The 23260-nt window shown below is 38.5% G+C and overlaps 3 protein-coding genes across 25 annotated transcripts in view; all 3 read right to left on the bottom strand.

The window, feature by feature from the left end:
• The window catches only part of LOC121512512 (espin-like protein), a 33424-nt gene extending 26834 nt beyond the window's left edge, over window positions 1-6590 (bottom strand). The window contains exons 1-2 of the mRNA XM_041791812.1: window positions 6297-6590; window positions 905-1095 (exon numbers count right to left, since the gene is read on the bottom strand). Coding sequence (XP_041647746.1) covers window positions 905-1095; window positions 6297-6590 — 485 coding nt within the window. The remainder of the gene's footprint in view (window positions 1-904; window positions 1096-6296) is intronic.
• Window positions 6591-6956: 366 nt separating this feature from the next.
• scly (selenocysteine lyase) lies at window positions 6957-17719 on the bottom strand. Of its 3 annotated transcripts, none has more exons than XM_041791675.1 (13): window positions 17699-17719; window positions 12665-12782; window positions 12420-12529; window positions 12120-12220; window positions 11843-12023; window positions 11574-11701; window positions 10722-10877; window positions 10530-10636; window positions 10386-10422; window positions 8325-8408; window positions 7826-7925; window positions 7591-7666; window positions 6957-7490 (listed from the first exon to the last, which is right to left on the bottom strand). In XM_041791675.1, the coding sequence occupies exons 2-13, from the start codon at window positions 12772-12774 to the stop codon at window positions 7334-7336; spliced, it is 1347 nt and encodes a 448-aa protein (XP_041647609.1). In that variant the 5' UTR covers window positions 12775-12782; window positions 17699-17719; the 3' UTR covers window positions 6957-7333. The 3 variants fall into 3 exon arrangements, with proteins under 3 accessions (XP_041647609.1, XP_041647607.1, XP_041647608.1); XM_041791673.1 differs by lacking the exon at window positions 17699-17719 and adding an exon at window positions 15933-16035; XM_041791674.1 differs by lacking the exon at window positions 17699-17719 and adding an exon at window positions 15511-15529.
• An 877-nt stretch (window positions 17720-18596) lies between these two features.
• Window positions 18597-23260, bottom strand: part of kif1aa (kinesin family member 1Aa) — an 87360-nt gene continuing 82696 nt past the window's right edge. For all 21 annotated transcript variants that reach the window (XM_041791282.1, XM_041791286.1, XM_041791287.1 and 18 more), the window contains 2 exons: window positions 22668-22786; window positions 18597-22585 (listed from right to left, as the gene is read on the bottom strand). In XM_041791282.1, the coding sequence (XP_041647216.1) occupies window positions 22543-22585; window positions 22668-22786 (162 nt within the window). In that variant the 3' untranslated portion in view covers window positions 18597-22542. The remainder of the gene's footprint in view (window positions 22586-22667; window positions 22787-23260) is intronic.

Genomic DNA, 23260 nt, shown 5'->3' with positions numbered 1-23260 from the left:
TACTGGCTAATAAGCTTACATATCAAAGTAAGTTTTCCCAGCAATAATCAGAGATGGAAACAAAGTAATTACATGCTCTCACATGACTGTGATTGAGTAGCTTTTTGTGAAGTTCTACTTTTATCGAGTAGTTTTTGAAAACTGCAATTTTATTTATAACTAAGTACATTTTGGAGCAAAAACTGTACTTCACTACATTATCAAAAGCATCCATTACTGAATAAAAAATTAACACAATAAGTCAAAATGTATGACAGTGTTATAGGACCACTCTAAAAAAAAAAAAGAAATAGAGAATGCTTTTTTTAAGAAAAACATCACATTTTTCAAAATCACATTAATATGAACAAAAAACAAAACTCTGAATTTTTAAATGTAAAACACTGTAAATTATGATAAAAAAAACAAAAAATAAAGGTCAAAGTCATATTTTTACAGGAAACTAAACTGAAAACAGTGGTTTGATAGCACCACAAGTGCTGAAGTGGAATCACTGGACTTTTCAAGTTGATTTGAATGATAAAAATACACTTAATAGATTAAGATAAAATAGTGTGATGTTTCGCAAAAGTGAAAATAGTAAAGTAAGATCATGCCTTGTTTCTGCTAATAGGACATAAAGATGTCACTTTTTGTCAGGCTCTGGGGGCATCTGCTCAATCTTTTTTTTAACTTTAATATAACTGATATTTGTTGGATTGTTTTTTCCACATTGGTAAATAATTTGACTTGTTTACATTCTCCTTTAGGACCTCAGCCAACAGATGAATAACACAGTGTCTTGGACATGATGCTTTGCTCTAAATTTGATTTATCCAACCTGTCATATTGCTTTATGAAGAAAAAGATATTTAAAGTGTTTTTTGGGGGGCTTCAAGGATCAGTTAGCTAGTCGTGAACTCACCCAGGTGCCTGTTGAATGAGTAGCTTTAAACAGGTGAGGTCCCCATAGGCTGCAGCATAGTGAGCAGGCACAGCTCCACAATTTGTTTCCACCTCCGCCTCTCCTCCCACAGAAAGGAGCCACTCAGTGACCTCGACACAACCAAACCGAGCTGCAAGGTGGAGCGCTGTGGCACCAGAAGAGTCTTTATCCTGGAAACATCCAAAGAATATACTCTGAAATGAAGTTTGATGCATTTGAATTTTACTTCTTGAACATGGTGGTTTACCGCAGAGGAGTTATTTCTCACCATTAAGGGGGTTATTCATGAGGTGCATCTATATTCTAAAACTACAGTTTTTTGTTTTTTGTTTTTTTTTAGAAAAAGACTTCGAATTAAGCCATGGTAAAACTGCATTTTCTTTTGATGTCCCAGGCTCATGGAGCACCCTCTAACAAACTCTAAAGATTGACGTTCCCCCCTCTCTTGCAGAGTTTCAGACCTTGGTTCCTAGTCACTTTGTTTCCATTTGTTATTGTTTTGATTGATCTCTACTGGTTTTTAATTGATTGTATTTGACTGTTGTCTTGTCTTGCTTGTCCTAACGTGCTTGTAATCTTGACGTTGGAAATGAAGGAGTCCTCAATGTCCTTTTGACAATAAATAAAGGTTTGAAATGAAATTTGAGGGTTCCCATTTACAATTAATATTAGGCAACAGGAACTAAATGTCATATCTTTCATTCATTCATTCAAGTTTAGGACAGAACTCTGCCAACTCAATCATAAGGGATTTGTGTAATCTAGGGCAGCAATAAAAACTATTTATAAATAAATATTTGTCTGTATGAAGCAAACTCATAACAGATGTTACTTCAAGGTACTTTACAAAAAGAACAGGTCTAAACTGTACACTCTGAGATGAAATGGCTGAAAAGACTGTGAAATGGCTCAACCATTAAGTGATCACAGGCATTTTGAGATTATTTCAACAATACTTTTATACTCATTAGCCTATAAATTAGAAATGTGTGTGCTGCTGACTAAACGCAATCTATAAATAGTTAAAAGAAGAGTAAATTATAGAAGACCCTTTGCTGGCTATCATATTAAAAATGACTAGGAGGATTGAAAATCAATATGACAATCTGATATCAGGTAATATTACAACAGAGTTTCAGATAACACACATCTCACATCTAAAAGACCATACGTAGTTTGCATATTTTGTAATGTGCACATCATTTGTAGTTTTGTTTTTTAAATTGTCTTTTAGTTTAATTTTGGCAAACATCATAACTGTCTTATTCACCTTTAGTCAAACATACACATCTGCCACAAGTCTCAAAAATATACCTCAAGTATTTATGTAGGAGAGGAAAACAACAAGGAACAAAAGACAAAGTACCAAAACAGGAGCAGAGGTTGAAAAGGTACCAGACTATTGTACTCAAGTAAAACTGCAGTTACTCTTGTTAAAATTTACTTGAGTAGAAGTAAAGGTACTGAAGTAGCTCCTTGTGTCATACCTGGGGCCCCTGTGTGACCATGTGCAATTGCAGTAATCTTGCACAATTCCACCAAAACACAAAAAAATCCCCTTGGGAACAATTTTCTGTAAGGTTTTTGGTATTTATTTTTTATTTCATTTTACTTTTGACTTCATGTCAAGGCCCCCTAAACACGCCACAAAATGTTGGGGGAAAAAAAAATCTAAGAACGCCCACAGATACAATAGGGTCCTGGCTCCGAGGTCAGTACTCTGGCCCTAAATATGGACCTCCGACCGGGTTATTTATTATAAGGAGTTACCTAACCTAAAATACAATGCAAAAGCTGTTTTAGAAGAAATATAGAATCACTCTATTGCTATGTGCATGTACTGACCGACATGTGTTGTGAAAGCGAAACTATTGGTTGTTTTCATGTTGTTGGCAGAAAGCTTGAACCTCCTTGTCATGGATTTAAGGATTTATTTTTCACTCAGTAGTCAATGCTACTCAATAACAGTAATTTAGGTAAAAATAATTAGTTACTTGAATAGGAGTTTATCCAACACAGTTTTCTTTTTCTGAAATTAAAATCAGGCCTAAAGGGAATTACATAATCCATCTTAAAGTGAATTATTCCAGTTTATGGCTGACAAATGCAGCCATTATTTCAATTTGGTGGAATTTCCGTCCATGTAATTACAGTTAGGCTCTCCTCTGAGTTAGTTAATCTTAAACCAGCCACCAGCAGAAGATTCACGTCTTGTTTTCTGCCATTGTTGACATATTTATCCAAGCTATGTGGTCTTATAGTTAAAAGAAATTCAAAAATATCTTGAAGTGCCTTATGTATTCATTTCCAGTAGTCCTTGGTACATGGTAATGGTTCGCATAGTTTTGATTTTAATAAGATTTTGAGGACTTACATTGATTATTGAGATTTGGATACACTGTAATACAGGGTCTGGGTTAGGGTATAGTCTCTCTGTGACTGCAGGAAAACTGTTGATTATTGACAAAACCCATTAAGAAATTACAATAACAGCTTATAAATACACACTTTATGCAATAATAAATGCATAATACTTAAGCCATCACCTACAAAGCAACAGTGGTGTTTTGGTGCCTAACTCTTTATTTATGTCCCACATTTCCTGAGCAACCCAGTAAACAGCCTGTGTCAAAGACTGTTTTTTCATATTTGTTAAACCTAAAAAATCTTTTGACAGCTAGTTGATTTAGTCTTTGTTTTAAGATTAAAAGCTCCCTTAGTGGTCACATTTTTGGTCATTTCTAACCTTTATTTGGGCTTTTTGTGGAGATTTAATTGATGAAAACTCCAAAACATTTGACTCCATTTTAACTCAATCAAAAGTCACAATATTTTTGTAAAAGTGTTTTGTCAAAAAATGTATTTTCTTTGAACTACATTTGACAGACACACAGGCAACCAGACACATGCACTGCTCTTAGTCTCTTGCCTCATCTCTGCTTGTGTTTTGTACATTGACACTCAAATTCTGCTGCTTGACTTCAGGTAGTAAATCATTATGAAATTATGATGAGCTGATAATAGTGTCACCAGCTCTGTTCACATTGATAGAAATACCAAAGAACTGCCTACTCTGCCTCTGACTGGCTTACTCTGATATCCTTACCAAACCAACACTCGAAGGCAGTTACAGGCAGAATAAGGTGGGTCATGCTTTAGCCATGTAAGGAAAAAATGCAGCGTACTATTTAATGATCAGAGAGTATTTGGAAGAATGTTTTTTCTATAGAGACTTAAAGATTTGGGGGTATCCTCTCTCTGCCTGCATCTCAATAGGAACAAATCCTGTCTTACTGTAAGAAACAGAGAAAAGATTGACAACAGAGGAAAATGTTACCAGCTTTAGATTATGGATTACACTCTATGAACACCAAACTGTTTGTGTTGAAGCCATTGGATGCCATATGAGGTATGGTTATAATGAGACTGCACTTATGAGAATAAAACCACGTGGTTCACAGTCACACTGGGTATTATTTATCAAACGCTGGGTATTCACACACCACATGCTGTAAATACCCAATAAGTGACATCTTTTAGTTCACTAGTTGAAGTAAATTTGTTTTTGCTAAGCTGTCAGAAAATTATTAGCTTAAAGATGAGTTGAAATTTTTGGTGAAATTGAACAAAACAGCCAAATCTTTTCATACAATCAATGAGGTGTATAGGGACACTGCATGTCACGTGCATGGGTGTTTGAATGGCACAAAAGATTTTGTGAAGTCTGAGACAATGAACGTTCACCATGTCACCTTTTCCTTTTTCCAAAGGTCAAATCTGTGCTCAAAGGAACATTCTGAGTCTGTGTCAGAAATGAAGAAAAGAACAACAGGATTTGAGACAACTGTCCAAAGAAGGACTACAGCATTAGTCTCGTTTTTTAATAGCCATACCTTGTATCACAGTGCTCTTCAATTCATCTCTGCTGACATATTGCAAAATAATCTTTGAGTCTTGTATCACTCTGTAGGCTGAGCCCCTTCTTACCTGACTTGACTCCTATTCTAAACATTTCAACCCATACAACCAGATCTCAAAACTGGATCACTTTAAAAAAAACACTAAGGTTTAGGACTGAATGGGGAAAGACTGCTTCCAGTGTTGCTGTGCCTATCGTTCAGAACAATTTCCAGCTGTCTCTCTTCTTTTGTTTCATGTGGATTGTTTAAAGAGCTGATGTATGAACTACTTCAGGAAAGTGGCTGTGACTGTTTAAAAATGTGATGGCATCAGAATGGACATACTTCGCAAGCATGTTTATAGGCGTGTATGTATTTTTATATTGTTTATATCTGTTTTCATTTGTTCAATTTCTGTGTACCTGAAGGACACCTCTGAAAAAGAGACCTCGATCTCAGTGGGTCCTCCCTGCTAAAATAATTAGTAAAGCATTCAAAACCCTAACCCTACTTCTTATCCTCATTCTGACATTACACCTTAGAAAATGCTTTACTAATGCATTAATAAAGCATTTATGATTAACAACATATAATTAATGCTTTATGGATGACTATCTACTAATGCATTAATTCAGCATTTATGATTATGACATATAATTAACACTTTATAGATAACTATATACTAATGCATCAATAAAGCATTTTTTACTATGTTTATAAATGACATATCAATTGGTTAAAAATGCTTTACAATTAACTCAAGCAGAAGCTTCATTTATGCTTTACCTATGGAAAAGACCTGAGAGGTAAAAAAATGATACCTCTGGACTTGTTCAGTCCAAGCAACTGTTAAAAATCTCAGGACTCTTAATACTCTCTTATACAATCAATTTTACATACATATACGTAATAAACATTATTTTATGGGTAAATATAAATCAATCACACTAATTGGAAAATGCTTATTTAATATAGACCTGAATTGTTTTCTGCTTGAGAAAAGGCTACAATTACTAATTGCTTCTCTTAATGGTTAGGGATAGTCTTCTGATTGACTGATTAATCCCTGCAGCTCTGGGTATAATTTACATATCCTATAAACAGAGATTAAAGTAAACTTGACTCCATATTAAAAGCTGAGTTCAATAGGAGCTCCCCTCCTGCATCTGGACATAATTACCTTTGTCACATTACACTAATGAACACTTAGTAAGTCAACACCATGTGATGTAATCAGCTGGTAATACTTCTGAAAAGGTAGAGCACTCTACCTTTTACAACTGCAGTGATGTAACCTCACTCTGGGATCAGTTAGATGGCGATCAAAACCAGCGGCTGAATTTATGCTCATGCACTACTAAGTGTGCAGAAATGACCAGCAGTGCTGAACATGTAGCATCCCTCTGAGGTAAATTAGCTCTTGGATATGTGTTTTTTTTCTGTGCACATGAGAAGTCAGAGTGTAAACTTACCTCTATATTGCAACCTCCTTGGTTTACCAGCCACTGCAGCTCCCGGATATTGCCGGTAGCTGCAGCATCATGTGCCGGTGTCGCCCTGTTAGAGGCCCGGATGTCAGCTGCCAGCCCCAGCTCTTCCACCAGGAACTGCAGGCACTCCAGGCGCCCGCATCTAGCAGCGTGGTGCACAGGACCCGCACCTTGAGCATCAGTGATGGCAGGAGAGAGGTGACCAGAAGATGCTAGCTCCCTCAGGAGAGCAAGATCCCCGGCTCGAGCTGCCTGGATGGCCCGGTGAAGTACCATCACCTGGCTGCTATGAGTAGGTTATGGCACACAAAACAAGCTCCCTGGAGCTCTTCACATCTCATGCTCAACACTCATATAATAACAAAAAACTCATGCACTCATTGCCTCCTCCTGAGCCAAGAAAGTGACACCTGAGCAGCAGCCAGCTGGCCAGCATGGCTGTTGGAGAGAGGGGAGGGGGTCAGAGCCGCCGAGATAGAAAGGTAATGAAAGACGGGTGTAGGCGCTCCACTCGTGGCCTCCTGCTCTCCTTTGTGTGGCGGTGACCATATGCTGGCACATGCACTAACGCTTCACTGGAGATGGGGGAGCTGAGGCAGCACGGAAACTTAAGTAATGGGAGAAGTCAGAGCCAAGGCATGGTGCATTACAATGAGTGTTATTTTTTACAACTGTTGAACATATTTCTCTCAATGGGCATGATATAACAGCTGATAAATCTGCAAAATCAGAAATTTGACAGAACATTTACAGTAGTGTTATAAAAATATATAAAGTGTATGTAATCATCAAGTCCCTTGACTTTAATTAGCTGATTAGCTACTCATATGACTTGATGAAAGCTGAGCACATTCATCTCTCCATAACATCGCTCATCAGGTCACCTCTAGTTCTCCCTTTTTATTGCTTATATTAAATATTTCATCCATTTTACACACTCTGTTAATGTTACAATAATCACAGATGTGCTTTTAATTCTGTACATCCTCGTTTGACCTGCTGGATAAATGTTCATGCCATCAGCGTCGTGCCTCTTCCAGCAGCTGTACCGTCTCTCTCAGATCTTCCACCACTGCATCCACATCTGCTTTAGTCGTCCCCCTGCCTACGCTCAACCTCAGGGCGTTTGCTGCCACCTCTGACGGGACCCCGCAGCTCAGGAGGATATGGGAGGGCCTGAGGGACACACAGAGCAATGCAAGGGGAGTTACGTAACTGTGATGAAGATGGGGTGTGGAAAAAAACAGAATAGCAGGTAAATGAGCAGCTATTTTACCGATGCCCATTGTCCGAATGGCAGGCGGCGCCCACACTAGCCAACAGCCTCTCACAGTTGTATAATACCTTCCAGCCTACAGCAGCAGAGAGAGATTAATCATTCAGAGCCTTTGTAGTTTACAAATAGCCCCGTGGAGGTCATGAACCGCCTCTGGCGAACATTGGTGTAGGGTTAGAGGATGCTGTTTTATACTGACAGACATACGACAGAGACAGCAGAGTCATGAGATCACCTTGTAATCCTGGGCCCAGGATGGACACGTTACATGTGTTAGGGAGGGTATCAGAGCCAGGATAATGACTGTTAAAGCGGATTTTGTCTTCGAAGACGGCCTGAAGGGGAAGAAATAATGATTGCGTGCTTTAGGTCATTGAATAACATTGATCTTTGTTACCACTTTTAAATTTAAACATCATAAACAACCCAGTATTTCAACCAACTCAATTCCACTCTACACTGATTACATAAAACAAAATTTTCTGACATCCAGACCTCCATTTATAGGCCTTTTGTGCTGCAGGCTTCACTGCCAGACCAAGAAGTGATGGAATAAATAACAAAATAAAACTGAGTAGACACTTCTGGTGTAGCATTCAAATCCTTTATTCATATTTAACAGAAAACTTCATATTATTTGCAAAAGGCTGGCTAATAAAGTTGTGATCAAACTCAACACGGGTTCATTGATTTCTCTGTCATGTTTATATTAATATTGTTATAGCGAGACTTACCTGCAGTCGTTCTTCTAAGTAAATTTTGGTACTTTGCATGTGACTCTTGTAATCTGACAGATTAGAGATCACCAGCTCTGCAGCCTGACAGACACAAAAAATAAGGAATCATGAATGAAGCATACTATAATACTTGTTTTACAATAAGGGCACAAAATAAATGGATTTTATAATATTACAATGTCTTAAAGCAGATCTTTACATATCACTGGTGTTGGGTGAAAACCTCCTGTCTCCATTTTTCATTATTTTATTTTTTTTTTTTTTTTCATAAATCAGTGCTATTGGTCACCCTTTACATCTGTCAGTGAGTTTTAATGAATTTAGACCAATAAAGTGTTGAAAAGATGCTGACTGACTGTTCAGTGATAAGTTGTTTGAAAAATACAGTGTTTTTCCCACTTCCCTGAAAAGTGGTAATTTTGGAGATACAAGGTTTTGGCCAGAGGCCTGTGTTATCCTGCTGTTTGTTTAATAAAACAGATAAAGAAAGTCTAAAATGACCAACAAATTTGATAATCCTGGCTACTTCATTACATCATTGCTTCATTGCAGAGAAGTGCATGGTGGCGTTTTTTTATTTGTCTCTTATGTGAGGTATGCTATTAAATAATGAGTATGCACTTGTATGGATAAATTTATGTGGTTCACAGTCACATAGAGTGTAATGTATGAAAGGTTTTGTTTTACACACAACTGCTGCAAGTTTCCAATAAAGTGACATCTTTAGTTCACTGCTAGCTACAGATTGTAGTGCACATGCTTTTGCTAGGGCGTCATAAAATGATTAGCTTAAAAGCTTAACTTGGAATTTTAAGTGAAACTGAACAAAGCAGCCAAATCTTTTGGTACATTAACCGAGGTGTATGAGGAACACTGCGTGACGTGTGCATGTGTGTTTAAATGGCACAAAAGATTTAGTGAAGGCAGAGAGGATATCCAAGACGATAAATGTTCAGGCACCCATGCACATAAAACATTTTTGAAAACATTCAACAAATTGAACAAATTATCAAAATGATTGATGACTCAGCCAAATTTGTCCCAAAACTTCTGACTCCTCATCAAAAGGAAAAATTTAAGTAAATTTGTGGAGAAACACATGGAAGGAAATCCAGTTGTTTTTAGAAGGAGTGACCACATGCACTCAAACCCAGATTTTCCAATACAATCCTGAGACAAAATGGCAGTGAAAAACACCACCATCACCAAGGACAAAGCCAGTCCAAATTCAAGGCCATGATGATCGTTTTCTTTGACATTAAGAGTATCATTCTGAAGGAGTGGGTTCAAGAAGGGTCAACAGAGAATCAACACTATTATAAACAGGTTCTAGAAAAACAGAGAAAAAGTCAGAAGAAAGAGGCCACAGTTGTGGAAAAATTATTTCAGTCTTTATAAAGACGACGCGCCACACTGAAATGGTTGAAATACATTACTGTGGCACATTATAATAAGAGACCTTTTATTCTTGGTTCATTGCTTCAATTATTGGAGCTGTCAGCAGTGATACATTAATGTGATGCAATTAAGATCCATAACCAGTAGCGCATTAATGCATTCGTTTTTAAAAAAAATCGCATTAATCAATGGTCCTGCAGTCACAGTGATGTTAAAAAGTCCAAAAAGCAGTCCACCACTGCTCCTTAATGTTTCACTTCACTTAAAAAAAACCTCGCAGACAGCTCAGTGGACAGGTCAAAGTCATCTGCACCTTTTGCTATCAAACATTTACCCTTTTCTGATATATTTGGGGCTTTTTATGTCTTTGTTTATTGAGGACAGTGGATAGAGTAGGAAGTAGGAATGAGAGAGTGCGGGAGAGACATGCAGCAAAGAGGCAGCAGACTGGACTTGAACCCGGGCCACCCATGTACATGGGGTGCAACCTTACTGTGCAATATGCATGCTTGGCCAATAAAGCTGATTTAACATTTCACAAGGATGATGAACGTTAGTCAAATAACAGAAAACTTTTGAAAAACAACAACAAAAAAAAAAACCTCTCATACCTCAATGCAAGAAAATTAAGTAATTAACATATATTAAGCATCAACATACCTTTCCAAGACCGGCAATCATAGGTGTGTTTTCTGTGCTGTATGATAAGAGTGAGAGAACGTAAATAATTTTAGTCACATAAGCAGCCTTACGTTTGTGCAGATTGTTTTGGTATTTAATCATCTGTCATGCAGACTGTGCTACCCTGGTCTGAAGTTTCTCTCCTGTCCTCCTCCAAACAGCATCGGGAACAGTGGTGTTTTTGTTCCTGGGCCATTTACATACAGAGCACCAATCCGAGGAGCATAGAACTAGAAAGCAACATCTGTCAATACGATGTTTTTCCTGCTTAACTTTGATACCTTATAAAGAAACTATGCCAAACTCATTCCTCACCTTGTGCCCCACTATGGTGAGATAATCCACTCCCAGTTCACAGACATCTACTTGGATTTTTCCCAGAGCCTGAGCAGCATCAGTGTGCACCAGGATCCGAAATCGCTCATGCTGCTTGTTTAGAGACTTGACTCTCTGGCAGATCTCTTGGAGAGGCTGATGAGAAAAAGAGGAATCATTATGAAGGGGCATTTTAAACTGCTAGAAATAAATCTACATAATAAACTGCCTATACAAATTACTCACCCCCTTTGATGTTTTACCCTTTTATTGATTTAATAAATCAATCATGGTCAATACAATTTGACTTTTTTGACCACAAAAAAAACCCTCCTTAATGTCAAAGTGATAACAGATTTTTACAAAGAAATTTAAATTAAAAATATGTAAGGTAAAATAAGTGATGGCATAAATATTCAGTTTCTGGATGATGGATTTTACTGAAATGATTTTTGTTTAACTACCATTACTTTGTAGAAACTGTCTTGACTTTGATATGAAAGAGGTTTTTTGCCATCTATCCATCCATCCATTCATCCATCCATCCATCCATGCATCCATGCCTCAATCCATCTATCCATCCATCCGTCCATCCATCCATCAGTCCATCCATCCATCCGTCAATGCATCCATTCATCCATGCCTCTATCCATCCATCCATCCATCCATGCATGCATCCATCCATGCCTCAATCCATCTATCCATCCATCCGTCCATCCATCCATCAGTCCATCCATCCATCCATCTATCTGTCAATGCATCCATTCATCCATGCATCTATCCATCCATCCATCCATCCATCCACCCATCCATCCATGCATCCATTCATGTTTCCCCTCTTTGTGTCCTTACCATGATAACTCCTGTCTCATTGTTGGCAAGCATGACAGAGATGAGACAAGTGTTGGGACGCACAGCAGCAATAATATCTTCCACATCTACACGAGCTGTCACCCTGGACACAGGCACAAACGTCACCTCTGTGGCAAAAAATAAGACAGTTATCCAAACAAGAAAGCATAAGTAAGCCATTTTAAAAAGTAACTTGTTTAATAACTCAACTGTGTGCTGATCTTTCACTTGTGTTTCACTAAATTTAACTTAACTGGGGTGTTTCCTACCTGCCTTGCCATTTTTCTGCAGGTGCTCAGCTACTAGTTTGACTGAGTCATGCTCCACATTAGAAGTGATAATGTGAGGAAGGCAGGCTTTGGTTCCATTATGGTGCCCTTCTCCTTGCTCTGCAGCCTTGTAATTTCTCCTGAAGTATTCCACTGCTGTGTTGAGCACCAGATTGTTGGCCTGAAAAGTTTTGTTCACTATGATTATCAACAGAAGAATTCAGGAAAATACAAATGCAGCTTTTTCTTTGGGCAAACAGGACACGTAAAATATTACCTCTGTGCCACCTGATGTGAAAATGATGTCCTCTGCTCTACCTCCAACCATTCTCGCCACACTTTCTCTGGACTTACTGATCATTGCCTTTGCCTTAGCACCTTGAAATAAAAAATACACAGAAAAGTGTTTCTTGTTACTTTTTGCGCACCAAGACACAAAATCGAATGTTGAAAGGGATGGGGCAATCAGAGTTAAGCATCATTAGCTAAGATGATGTTTCTTTGCAATAATTTTTCCAATTTTAAAATCAGAAAAGGTAATTTTACTTGTTAAAGCTTTAAGTACTGTATTGCTCACCTGCTATATAGTTGCTACTAGGGTTCCCCCAGGCATCCTGCAGGGCTTCTGTGATGACCTGAATCACCTCTGGTTCCATTGGAGTAGTGGCATTGTAGTCCATATAGATCCTAGATTACACCAAGTACATTGGGGATAGACTTTCTTGAGTCATTTTGCGACTGTGTTAAGTCTATTAGCAACTATAATCAGTGTGACTTTAAACAGATTGAACTAAGAATTTGATTTGATTCAGACCCTCCTACCTGTCTGGACTAGTTTCTGAATAATGCTGAAAAGTATAGTGGTGGTGGTGGTGGTGGTCGTTGAAGTTGTAACCCATTACCAAGGGGATGTCATCAGACTGTTTGGCCATGATAAAAACTAGAGAGAAAGAAGACATTTAGTTTTCAGATTTCTGCAGAGAGGTGTAAAGGCATTGTATCTGATTTAGTCACAATGTTTAAAAAACGGTCAGATAGCTAGTGTATTGAATATTGTAGATCAAACAGCAGGTTATATTATAAAGATTTCAGCTACTGTATATCAAACCAGCACAATGTTAGAAACATTAGTGCGCTGGGTGATAGTAGTCAGTTCCTGGCCAAATCCAAATTTTAAGGCTAAATGTCACACAGTTACTTTTGCACATCTATCTGCACATTGTCAACATGTACATGAAAAATAGGATAAAAACAGGCAGGCAGGTAAAGGTGTTTATCTGTGGGAGGCAGTAAACAGTTCAAACAGTGTTGATGGCATCTATGTGGTATAATGATGATGAACCATGGCATATTCCATTAAAGACCGTTGACATTTTGTGGGGTGAAACCTGTGTTGTTCTTAATTTGATAAATGATGCACAGACAAGGATAATATCAAACAAAATATGCCTTATATAAAATAAAACAGATAAATACTTGACTTAACATTTCAGATAGATATTACTGTGAACATGCATTTTACTATGCATTAGGCCTGGAGTTTTTCTTTCATAAACAGTTTTGTCTTACAGATCATTATTTCCTGCAATTTATCTGAAAGCTAAACTTTTATATATTCTGGATTCATCTCATACAAAGTGAAATATTCCAAGATATTTTTTTGTTTTAATCTTGCATTATTACAGCTTGTAGCTCATTAAAATAAAACCCACTGTCTCAAACAATTTGTGGCAAAGTCCAATTTGCTAAATTTTCCTGAGCCTTTGTTCTGTTACTCTGATTAAGGACACTCAACTGCAATCATGGGAAAGACTGCTGACCTGACAGCTGTCCAAAAGACAATTAGTTACACCCTCCACAAAAAGGGTAGGCCACAAAGGGTCACTGCTGAAAGGGCAGGCTGTTCAGAGATGAGCTCAGCCTTCAAAGGACTGTCAAACAAAGCGGATTGTAGAACTAAAGAGAGCTTCATAAGGAATGGACTGAGACTGCAGTCAGTGGCTCAAGAGCCACCACACAAGTGGTATGGTCTGAGTGTCAAGCCAATCCTGAACTACAGATGTTGTGTCTCACCTTGCTAAAGAGAAAAATAACTGGACCGTTAGTAAGTGGTCCAAAGTCCTGTTTTCAGATGAAAGTAAATTTTGAATTTCATTTGGAAACTAGAAAAGCACTCGGAGAGCGCAGACCTCTGCCATTAGCCCTATCTCCCAATAGTGAAGAATCCTTCAAAAAATTCCTGGATCCATCCCCATGTGCCCCTCACCACGGCATTTGCTGATTACTCCCTTCCCGGTGGGGTGGAAACACGGTGGGACAAAGCATTGGCTATGCTACGGGTGCCAACAGATGCACCCATGGTCTCAACGGACAACTAGAAGTCATGGTAGAGGGTGAATATTCCTCTATTCCTCCCAGCATTGTGAGTATTCTCGCTACAGTCTGCTGTCTTTCTCTCTGTTGCACTTCGACTCATCTCCTTGACCGGGCATGCATCTTTCAAACTCTATAAACTCCAAAACTTTGAATAGAAACACACCCAAAAACTGCTGCTCCAAAAACTGCTGCTGGGATTGAAGTTACTCCTGATCACATAACCTCCTTGGCAGAGGTAATCAAGGCCCCAGAGTCTGGAGGAAGCTAATAGAGGCAGAGTCCAAGGTGCCTTAAGTCCAGTGTTTTGAGTTGCAACAGTCAGTGAAGATTTGGGTGCCATGCTATCTGCTGCTGTTGGTCTTCTGTGCTTTATCAAGTCCAAAGTCAACACTGTCAGCCATCTACCAGGAGATTTCGGAGCACTTTACGCTAACATCTGCCGAGGAGCTTTATGGGGATACTGATTTCCTTTTCACCTTCCCACAGTGAAGCCAAAACTACCAGAAACTGGATTACTGACCATGGTATTACTGTGCTTGATTGGTCATCCAACTGCCCTGACCTGAATCCCGTAGAGAATCAGCTGAAGGCTGCTATCAGAGCGACCTGGGCTTCCTAAAACCCCTGCAGTGCCACAGACTGATTGGCTACATGCCACATTGTAAAGATGCAGTAATTTGTGCAAAAGCAGCTCCAAGAAAGTACTGAGTGCATAAATGAGTGTCATTTTTGAGAAGGTCAACACCTCTGTATTATAAATAATTTTTTGGTTTGCTGTTTTGAAGTATTGTAATGTTTTGAGATAGAAGATATTTTTAATTCTGTGAGCTGTAATCATCAAGATTAAAACAAAAAAAAAAAATCTGGAATTATTTCATTTTATATGAGCTGTATCGAATATATGGAAGATGACAGCTTGAGCTTCATCTGACTGCACTGCATCTCTTAATCTTTTACTTACAATGATAAAATCCAGACATTTAATATGTGTTTAAGCCAGAAGCTCATTGCAATAAATTGCGCAGCCTTTCTGGCAACTCACAGTTACAGCAAGGTCATAACAATGTACCAGACAGCAGCTCAATAACGGTTAAATATGACATAATACTTTTATGCAGGCTTATAGCGGATTCTATAATAAAGAAATGATGTTTCATTTGAAGCTGCGTCATATTCACGTTTTCTGACAGTGGTTGGTAGTTGTTTACATGCTCATATCTCACCATGCCACGTAGTGTAAACGTGTGACCTAAAACGTGCAACTACCATAGGCTACAGCAGTGTACACTTACGACTAACAAATATGTAGAAATATGTCCATACTGTCTCCCCTTGAGTCTGCCCCCACCCCCGTTAATATTATGCCGTTAGTAATTATCGTGCTGTCAGCAGCAGCTCTGACTCTGTTTTAAGGTCACTTCCTGGTTCAGACTACGTGCATGTTAGTCCAAAGCATATGGCTGACACATTCAAACAATATTTTATTCTCTTTCCTGGTAATGTAAGCAAGACTGAGGTGACACTACTTAAGTTAGGACTAACCTACTGCACGTTAAATCTGGCAACTTTAGCTGAAGCTGGCTAATGCTGCTAACTATTTTTGGCTAGCAAAATGGCATTACACGTATTAATCCGCTTTCAAAACCTCAAATGACTAAGACACGATGTCAATCGTATTATATGACAGGATGAAGTTATTGGCTTCGAGTCTGACCTTGTAAAGTGATGCAGAGATGTCTCGAAAAGATTTATTACAGTATTGTCAATCATCAGCTAACCATCCCAGTTTATACTGACTGGATAGAGCGCTCCTCCGCTGGGTTGCCAGACGTGCCGGAGAAAAATCAGCAACCATCAATGACAATGGAAGCGACCACGCGACGTATTGCAGATTAAAGCAGAAACTTTTTTTTATTCAGTGTTTATTCAGTGAAATTAGATATATAAGTAAAACAGTTACCACGGTTGCACTGTTTTTCCTCGAGTTTGAACATTATAAGAGAGTAAAACACTAGTGACTATTTTCCGATATATGCTAGTCAAAAATCAACCATTTACAAAAGAACCTGATAGATCTGTAATTGGGGTCCGTCAAATGAAAGTATACACAGTGTATTTATGGTGAAGGAAAACCTGTTAGAAACTTGAATAAAAATGCTGGCTTAGGCTTTCTTTTGCCTACATGGCAACCCTGAATCATGCTTCGAAGTTCGACACCATATACCGTGCCAATGAAACGTGTTCACCCTCTTAGACGTTTTACCCTTTATTGATTTTATAAATCAACCATGGTCAATATAATTTGGCTTTTTAGCACAAAAATACCAAAAATCCTCTGAAATGCCAAAGTGAAAACAGATGTCTACAAGGTATTATCAATTCAATAAAAAATGTAACGTAAAGTAAGTGCTACATAACTATTCACCTTCTTCCAGTCATCATTTAGTAGATTCACCTTTGGCTGCAATCACAGCACTAAGTCTGTGTAGATAGGTCTCAATCAGGCTTGCACATCTGGACACTGCAATTTTACTCTGTTCTTCCTTGTAAAACTGCTCAAGCTCTGTCAGCTTACACAGGGAACAGGCATGAACAGCCCTTTTAATGTCCAGCCACAATTACGATATTAGATTGAGGTCTGGGCTTGTCCACTCCAGAATATTCACCTTGTTGTCTTTAATCCATCTATGTGTAGCTTTTGCTGTATTCTTTGGGTCACTGTCTTTACGGAATATAGATCTTGCCCCAAGATGTAGCTCTCTTGCAGACCAAATAAGATTGTCCTCCAGGATTTTGCCATGATTTCGCTATATTTTGCCACATACATTTTACTGTTTACATTTACAAGCCAGGGCTGGCTGCCAGGAAGCTTCCCAAAAGCATGATGCTGCCACCACCATGCTTCACAGTGGGGATGGTGCATTTGTGATGATGTGCAGTGCTTGGTGTCCACAAAACAGGGTCTTGTCTAATGACCAGCTTTGGATGCAGAGTCAATCTAGTGTCTCTCCCATCTCAGCTGCTGAAGCTTGTAACTCCTTTAGAGTAGTCACAGATGTCTTGGTAGTCCCTCTCACTAGTCTCTTTCTTGCACAATCAGTCAGTTTGTGAGGATGCCCTGTGTACTGTCCTCACTATGAGTAGCCGACGTTCAAAGCTAGACAGTCAGCTAACAACTTGAAATCCTCCAAAAATTGCAAGGCATAACTTTTCTTGTCATTTATTGAAGAATTTGCATCCTTTTATGCTTCTTTTTGTAAAACTGCAATAAAGAAATTACAAATTGCATTAAGAAAAATAAACAGAAAATAAGGCACGGCCAAAACCATAATTAGCAAACTCAAAATGCTTTGTCATGCTGCTAGCTTACAGCTAAAACTCCACCAACTACAAATATATCGTGGAAAATACAAAACACAAACTGAAACATTACCCTCTGCCTCTATCCCTAACACAAAACATAAAGAACACCATACTTACGGACAAATAGTGTCTAAGGCAACAATGCAAAGACAATCCTGCAGGAGAGAGATCAACTGCCGTCTGCTCTCCAAGGCTCACACATGGCATTTTTATTAACACATGGTAACTATTTTAGCCAGGAGAGGGCAGTGTAAAAACAAAACTTGACTGGCTTTACAAAGGGCAGGACACCCTGATCTAGGCAGATTTACGCATCATATTCTTTCCATTTCTTGATGATGAGTTTCACTGAACTCTGGGGGGTTTTCAGTGCCTTGGATTATTTTGTATCCATTCCCTGACATACTTTTCAACATTTTCTCTGAGTTGCTTTGAGTGTTCTTTTCTCTCCATGGTGTAATGGTAGCCAGGACTACTGATAAACTATTGACTGGACTTTCCAGACAAAAGTGTCTTTATAGAACAATCATTTGAGCCACATTCACTTCACTCCTGATCCCCATTTCACTAATTGTGAGACTACTAGCACCAATTGGCTGGGTCTGTGCAAAATTAGGTCAGTCACTTAATGGGAGGTGAATATTTATGCACTTATTTCATAAATAAGGGTAAAACATCAAAGAGGATGAATCCTTTTCACTGGCACTGTAGCTCTGAGAACACTCACTGGCCACAGTAAAAGCCACACAGTTTATGCCATGTCAGTGGTCATGGCACAAGCCACGTTTTGATCTTGGCCCTGTTGGGACACTCAAAGACTGTTGGTGTGGGCCAGATCACACCAAACCAAATCCTATATCATGTTGTTTTAATGGCCGAACACTTCCATGGTGAAACTCAGAACAATTCCATCACAGTACTTTAATTTATATTGGAGTAGAAAAAAGGTTACAAAAGCACAAAGGCTAACACATTGTACATAAATGAGAGGAGGCAGTTTGTTTGTGTTGCATAATCTCAATGTTTATTTCTTATATGACAATGTGTTTAGTGTACACAAACATTTGACGCTAAACTCCAACACTCAGAGACACCGACTGAACTACTTCCCATTCATGATTTTGTAAATGGGTGCAACTTTATAATACACTGTTCACAGCAATCATGTTTATATACAATGCAAAATTATTCCAGGAAAAAAAAAATGTACCGGTGCAATTTGATAGTGCAAAAAAAGAAAGAAGAAAAATAGATGTGGAAGCACAAAAATGTAAATGATATTTCCTCAAAGGGATTAGAAAAAGTATATTTTCGTGAAGGCTTTCAGAGCATGATGGTGATATTGAAATGAAAGTGAAGTGTTTGAGAAATGTAACTTACAGCATCACTGTGCAAGATGCAATGCCTAGCAGGGCCAAAATGAACCATCCTCCACCTTCACTTTAGCCGACAGACTATCACAGATATATCTTAAAAGCTCCATTTGGTTCCCTGATAGTCACTAACCTACAATCATTAAGGAACCAGACTGTGAAACCAGAAGACAAGTCAACACAACCACTCCAGCAGAACAAGTATTTTCAAATATCAATGTTACATTCAGTGTACATTTTTTGTGACTGTGCCAACAAAACTTTGGTTGGCTCAAGTGTGACGCACATTTAAAGGCCCAAAGAAAACAAGAGGATTCATCTCAACAAAGAGATCTGATGATTGAGACTGGGATACGAGACAGGAATGAGTGCAGAGACAGAGTCATGTACAGTACAACAAGGTATTCCTTCAGTTATTATGCTATAGCTGGATCGACCACAACTGCAGCGCTGCCATGGAAGCCTGGGATAGACTTTAATCATATTATTGATTATCTGTTACTCAACATACTAACAGGTATTTGCTGAACTACAACTACAGAAACCCGAGCACAAACTGGCAAACATATTTTGACCGCAGCTAAATTTTAAACACTGCCTAAAGTTTTCTGTGCCGTTACATAAAAAGTATACAATAAAACATTTCACTTCTTGCTTTTCTGTGACAGAATAAAGCTTTAGGATGTTGTGTGCTGCATGCACCTGTTTGAAGGTGAATTATCACTGAGTGTCCTCTAAAGGCTGGCTGACCTGAGGCATACTCATTCATCAAACTCACAAGCATAACACAACAACTCACAAGCTTCATCTTCACCTACTTTTTAACAATCAATTTCAGATTCTCAGTCTGAAGTCAACCCTTGCCCCGACCACTTAACACTACCCTTATGTTTTGCACATTCATGTCAAGAGGTAAGGGTGGGTGTCCCAGTTAATTCTTGTGGAAATGTAGGAGTAGAGGGGATTGCTTGGGTGCCTGACCCTCTGAATCTAGCACAATTGTCAATGTTATTAAACAAGCATTAAAAATATATATATATATTGGAAACATCAGGCCTGTTTACATAAATGCTGTTGAGGACTATTGATAAGAGCAATCTATGAGGGTAATTTGCCCAAACAATGCCAGCCTCACCCCTTCCTGGGTGAAAACATTCCTTCTAGATCAATGGTGGTAAATAGAGACGGTTCTTTAGGAATTTAAGAGCTTAAAATATGAAAACCACTGAGTTGTATTGTTGTTGGAAGCTCAAGTCCAATGGCAAGTGAGTTAAACATATAAGATATGCCATATTTGTTAAAGAAGTGATATTATAACATTAAAACGTTGACTATTTTACAGGTGTTTATAAGAGTCTGTTTAGACTACCTATGTCAAATGGGACAAATGACCTGGGTGAATGGGTGGCTAAACTACAGCTCTTGCTGTCAGTAGAAACACAACATTCAGTCCCACATTTGACCAGGTTACTCTCCTCTAGTTTCAGCTAAAAGCCACAGAGCTCATCTTTTACAATTCATCATCTATTGAGGATAAAAACATGTCTTAATTTGTCACTTTTTAATTGTTTAAAGCCGTAGTTCTCAACTGGTCTAGCCTCAGGACCGACCAGTTTCTCCAATGACAATTCTCGGCCAAAATAGTTTAGAAAGTTCAAAACCACATCTATATTGAATGCAGTGGTTCCCAAAGAATGCAACAGAAAAGCTTTTAATCATGTTGCTACTACTGTTTTCTAATCTATTCCCATTCAGTCTTGTTTTCACCCAAACAGGGGTGTCGGTGGTCACTCTGAAGAGCAAGTAGTGAGGTTAGGTTGCTCTTATCATTCAAGGTTTTGAAGGGTTGTCCCATTTTTTAGGGAAAGATTTCACCTCTGTTTGAAGGGGCAAGGGGGCACTTCAAAATGAGAGTAGGGGTAGTAGTAAAAATTTGAATTGGGACTGAGTCATAGTCCAACTGAATGAACTGCTTTAAAAATACAGTTCTTGTCTTAATGAAAAGACTTTAATCTTGACACCGTTACTGATGAATCTTTCATTAGTAAGAGGGACCATACAGATATTGCATTTTTACATCTGCCAGTCCTAAATCATGTGAAGAAATAGTTCCCAATAGGATCTGTATAGCATCTATGTATATGTGAAGCGGAAGTAGCATGTAAAACAACCACTTTCCCTTTTGGATATGAACATGAATCTCACTTGTTTATCTGAATATGCAAGTGATGGTCATGACGATGATAAAAAAGCAGGCGAGTGACGAGATATGATCTGTGGACACTTCCAGAACAGTATCATAGCAGCATGAAGGATGTTGTTTCAAAGCAACTGGTGCAGAGGCATACTGTACAGTATGACTGAAAAAAGAGGCACTACATTAATCAATATACATATCATTCAGAGAAGTTCTGAGAGAAACTTTTGATCCCTTAACAAGGTAGCTTTGTGCACACAACCTTAATATTCTCTACCTAATAATGAACGTTAACAGGGGCAATGGTTAGGTATCACTATCCTACTCTTAAGGGGATAGTTTAATTCAAGTAATCTTCAGCACAAATAAAGTAGCCAATCATAAATCATTACATAGCTTAAAGAGAATTGACTACAAGGGGACTAGGCTGTTATTCAGATATTTATGGAACTCATTAAAAAGTGCAGTGTGCAGAAATTGCACGGTACTACTTCTTTTTTAGAAATATAAATGTCTTTGTAAATAAATACATGCAGAAATAAATAATAAAAGCAGTTAAATATCTAAATATATCACATTTTAAAAGAAAATTCAGGTAGAGATCGAGCTTAAACTGACAGGATTAAGGGTGGTGATACTTGATTACTTACTGTCTGTGAATGTAGATACCCTTGGTGCTCTTACAGTAGCTAAAACTACATGAAATGATAAAAATGCCACAAGAACGTGAAGTCTATGATGATAATGCCATTCCCTTTGCCAGGCTTTGTGTGCTAAAATTTTCTAAGAGGTTTAGGAGGCAGATAACTCCATGTCAGGGTTCAGGAACCACAAAGAAAAGAGGATTATACACTCAGCTGTCATTTTTTTTATCTACTAGCATGTATTTTTAGCTGTATGCAAACCTGTTTAGACACTGTATATATAGCAGTAGAGAAGAGAAGAATTAGCATGTTTGTCTTTTTACTGATGCAACTGTAGCAGTGTAATCCTCACTGACATGGCAGCTTTCGGTAAAAATAAACAACACTGCATTTTTTTTGAGGAATAAATGCATAAGGCTTGATGTGTCACTGACAACAACTACAGTACATTACCATACGTTTTGTAATCTGAGATAAGAAACTGTTGCTACTTTCTCCTTTTTTCTTCCTTCGTCCAGCTAAGATTAAACTTCGGTACAGTACAGTGACAGAAGAGGTTTCTTCAGACTATGAGACTCACATCGCAGCAAAGGCCTGACACGAAATGGGCGCTTTAGGTGCTGAGGACACTAGTGATAAACTGAGGATGTACAGGGGGGGGACATGGTAGTTTGTGACCGTGGTGGGAAGAAAGGGCTCAGCACAACAGGAGAAGGACAAGGATCTATGTACATGTTAGTCTTTGTTTCACATCCTCATCTGTCCGGCTCGTCTTCTCGACAGCTTTGACCTGAGAAGCAGAGAAGAAATTTTACTTAAGATGCATTTGCTGGTTGAATTAAATTAATTCTACCTTTTAGGTATTTTGTTACCTGATCGTTCCAGCAAGGAGTGGATTAAATGCGTACAGCCAGTCATGCATCTCTTTGTCATTTGTGGCCTGAAGCAGGATTCCACGATGTTCTGTACACACAGCAAATGTATTTGGGGTCTGCAGAAAGATGAAAAAAGCTTATTTGTACAAGACTAAAAAATTATTTAAGGTGTGTTTCATTTTACCTCACAGAGGAAGAGGATGATTACAGTGCTGTATTCAACACAGTCAACCACAATATATTACTTGACCGACTGGAAAACTGGGTGGGATTGTCTGGCACAGTTCTTGATTGTTTTGCATCCCACCTAAAGGGCAGGAATTATTTTATCTGAGCAGACCAAAATTACACATGGAGTCCCCTAAGGCTCCATCCTGGAGCCTCTTCTGTTTAACATCTACATGCTTCCACTTGCTCAGATCATAGAAAACAACAAAATAAATTACCATAACTATGTAGATGACACAAAGCTCTACACTTCAATGTCCACAGGTGACCATGGCCCCATACAAGCACTGGGTAAATGCATGGAACAAATTACCCAGTGGATGTGCCATAATTTTCTTCACATAAACAGAGAAAAAACTGAG

The sequence above is a fragment of the Cheilinus undulatus genome, linkage group 7 (assembly GCF_018320785.1).
Source record: "Cheilinus undulatus linkage group 7, ASM1832078v1, whole genome shotgun sequence".
NCBI classification, from domain to species: Eukaryota; Metazoa; Chordata; class Actinopteri; order Labriformes; family Labridae; genus Cheilinus; species Cheilinus undulatus.
The sequence above is the reverse complement of the archived record's forward strand: the minus strand, read 5'-3'. Positions and strand labels throughout refer to the sequence as shown.

What these genes read in the sequence shown, in the direction of transcription:
- scly (XM_041791675.1), bottom strand. Translation starts at nt 12,774, where the DNA reads ATGGCCAAACAGTCTGATGACATCCCCTTGGTAATGGGTTACAACTTC. An exon ending in TAGTAGCAACTATATAGCAG is followed by an intron (nt 12,221 to 12,419) that starts GTGAGCAATACA and finishes TTTTATTTCAAG; the next exon opens with GTGCTAAGGCAAAGGCAATG. An exon ending in CCTGGGCCCAGGATTACAAG is followed by an intron (nt 7,667 to 7,825) that starts GTGATCTCATGA and finishes CTGCTGCTGTAG; the next exon opens with GCTGGAAGGTATTATACAAC.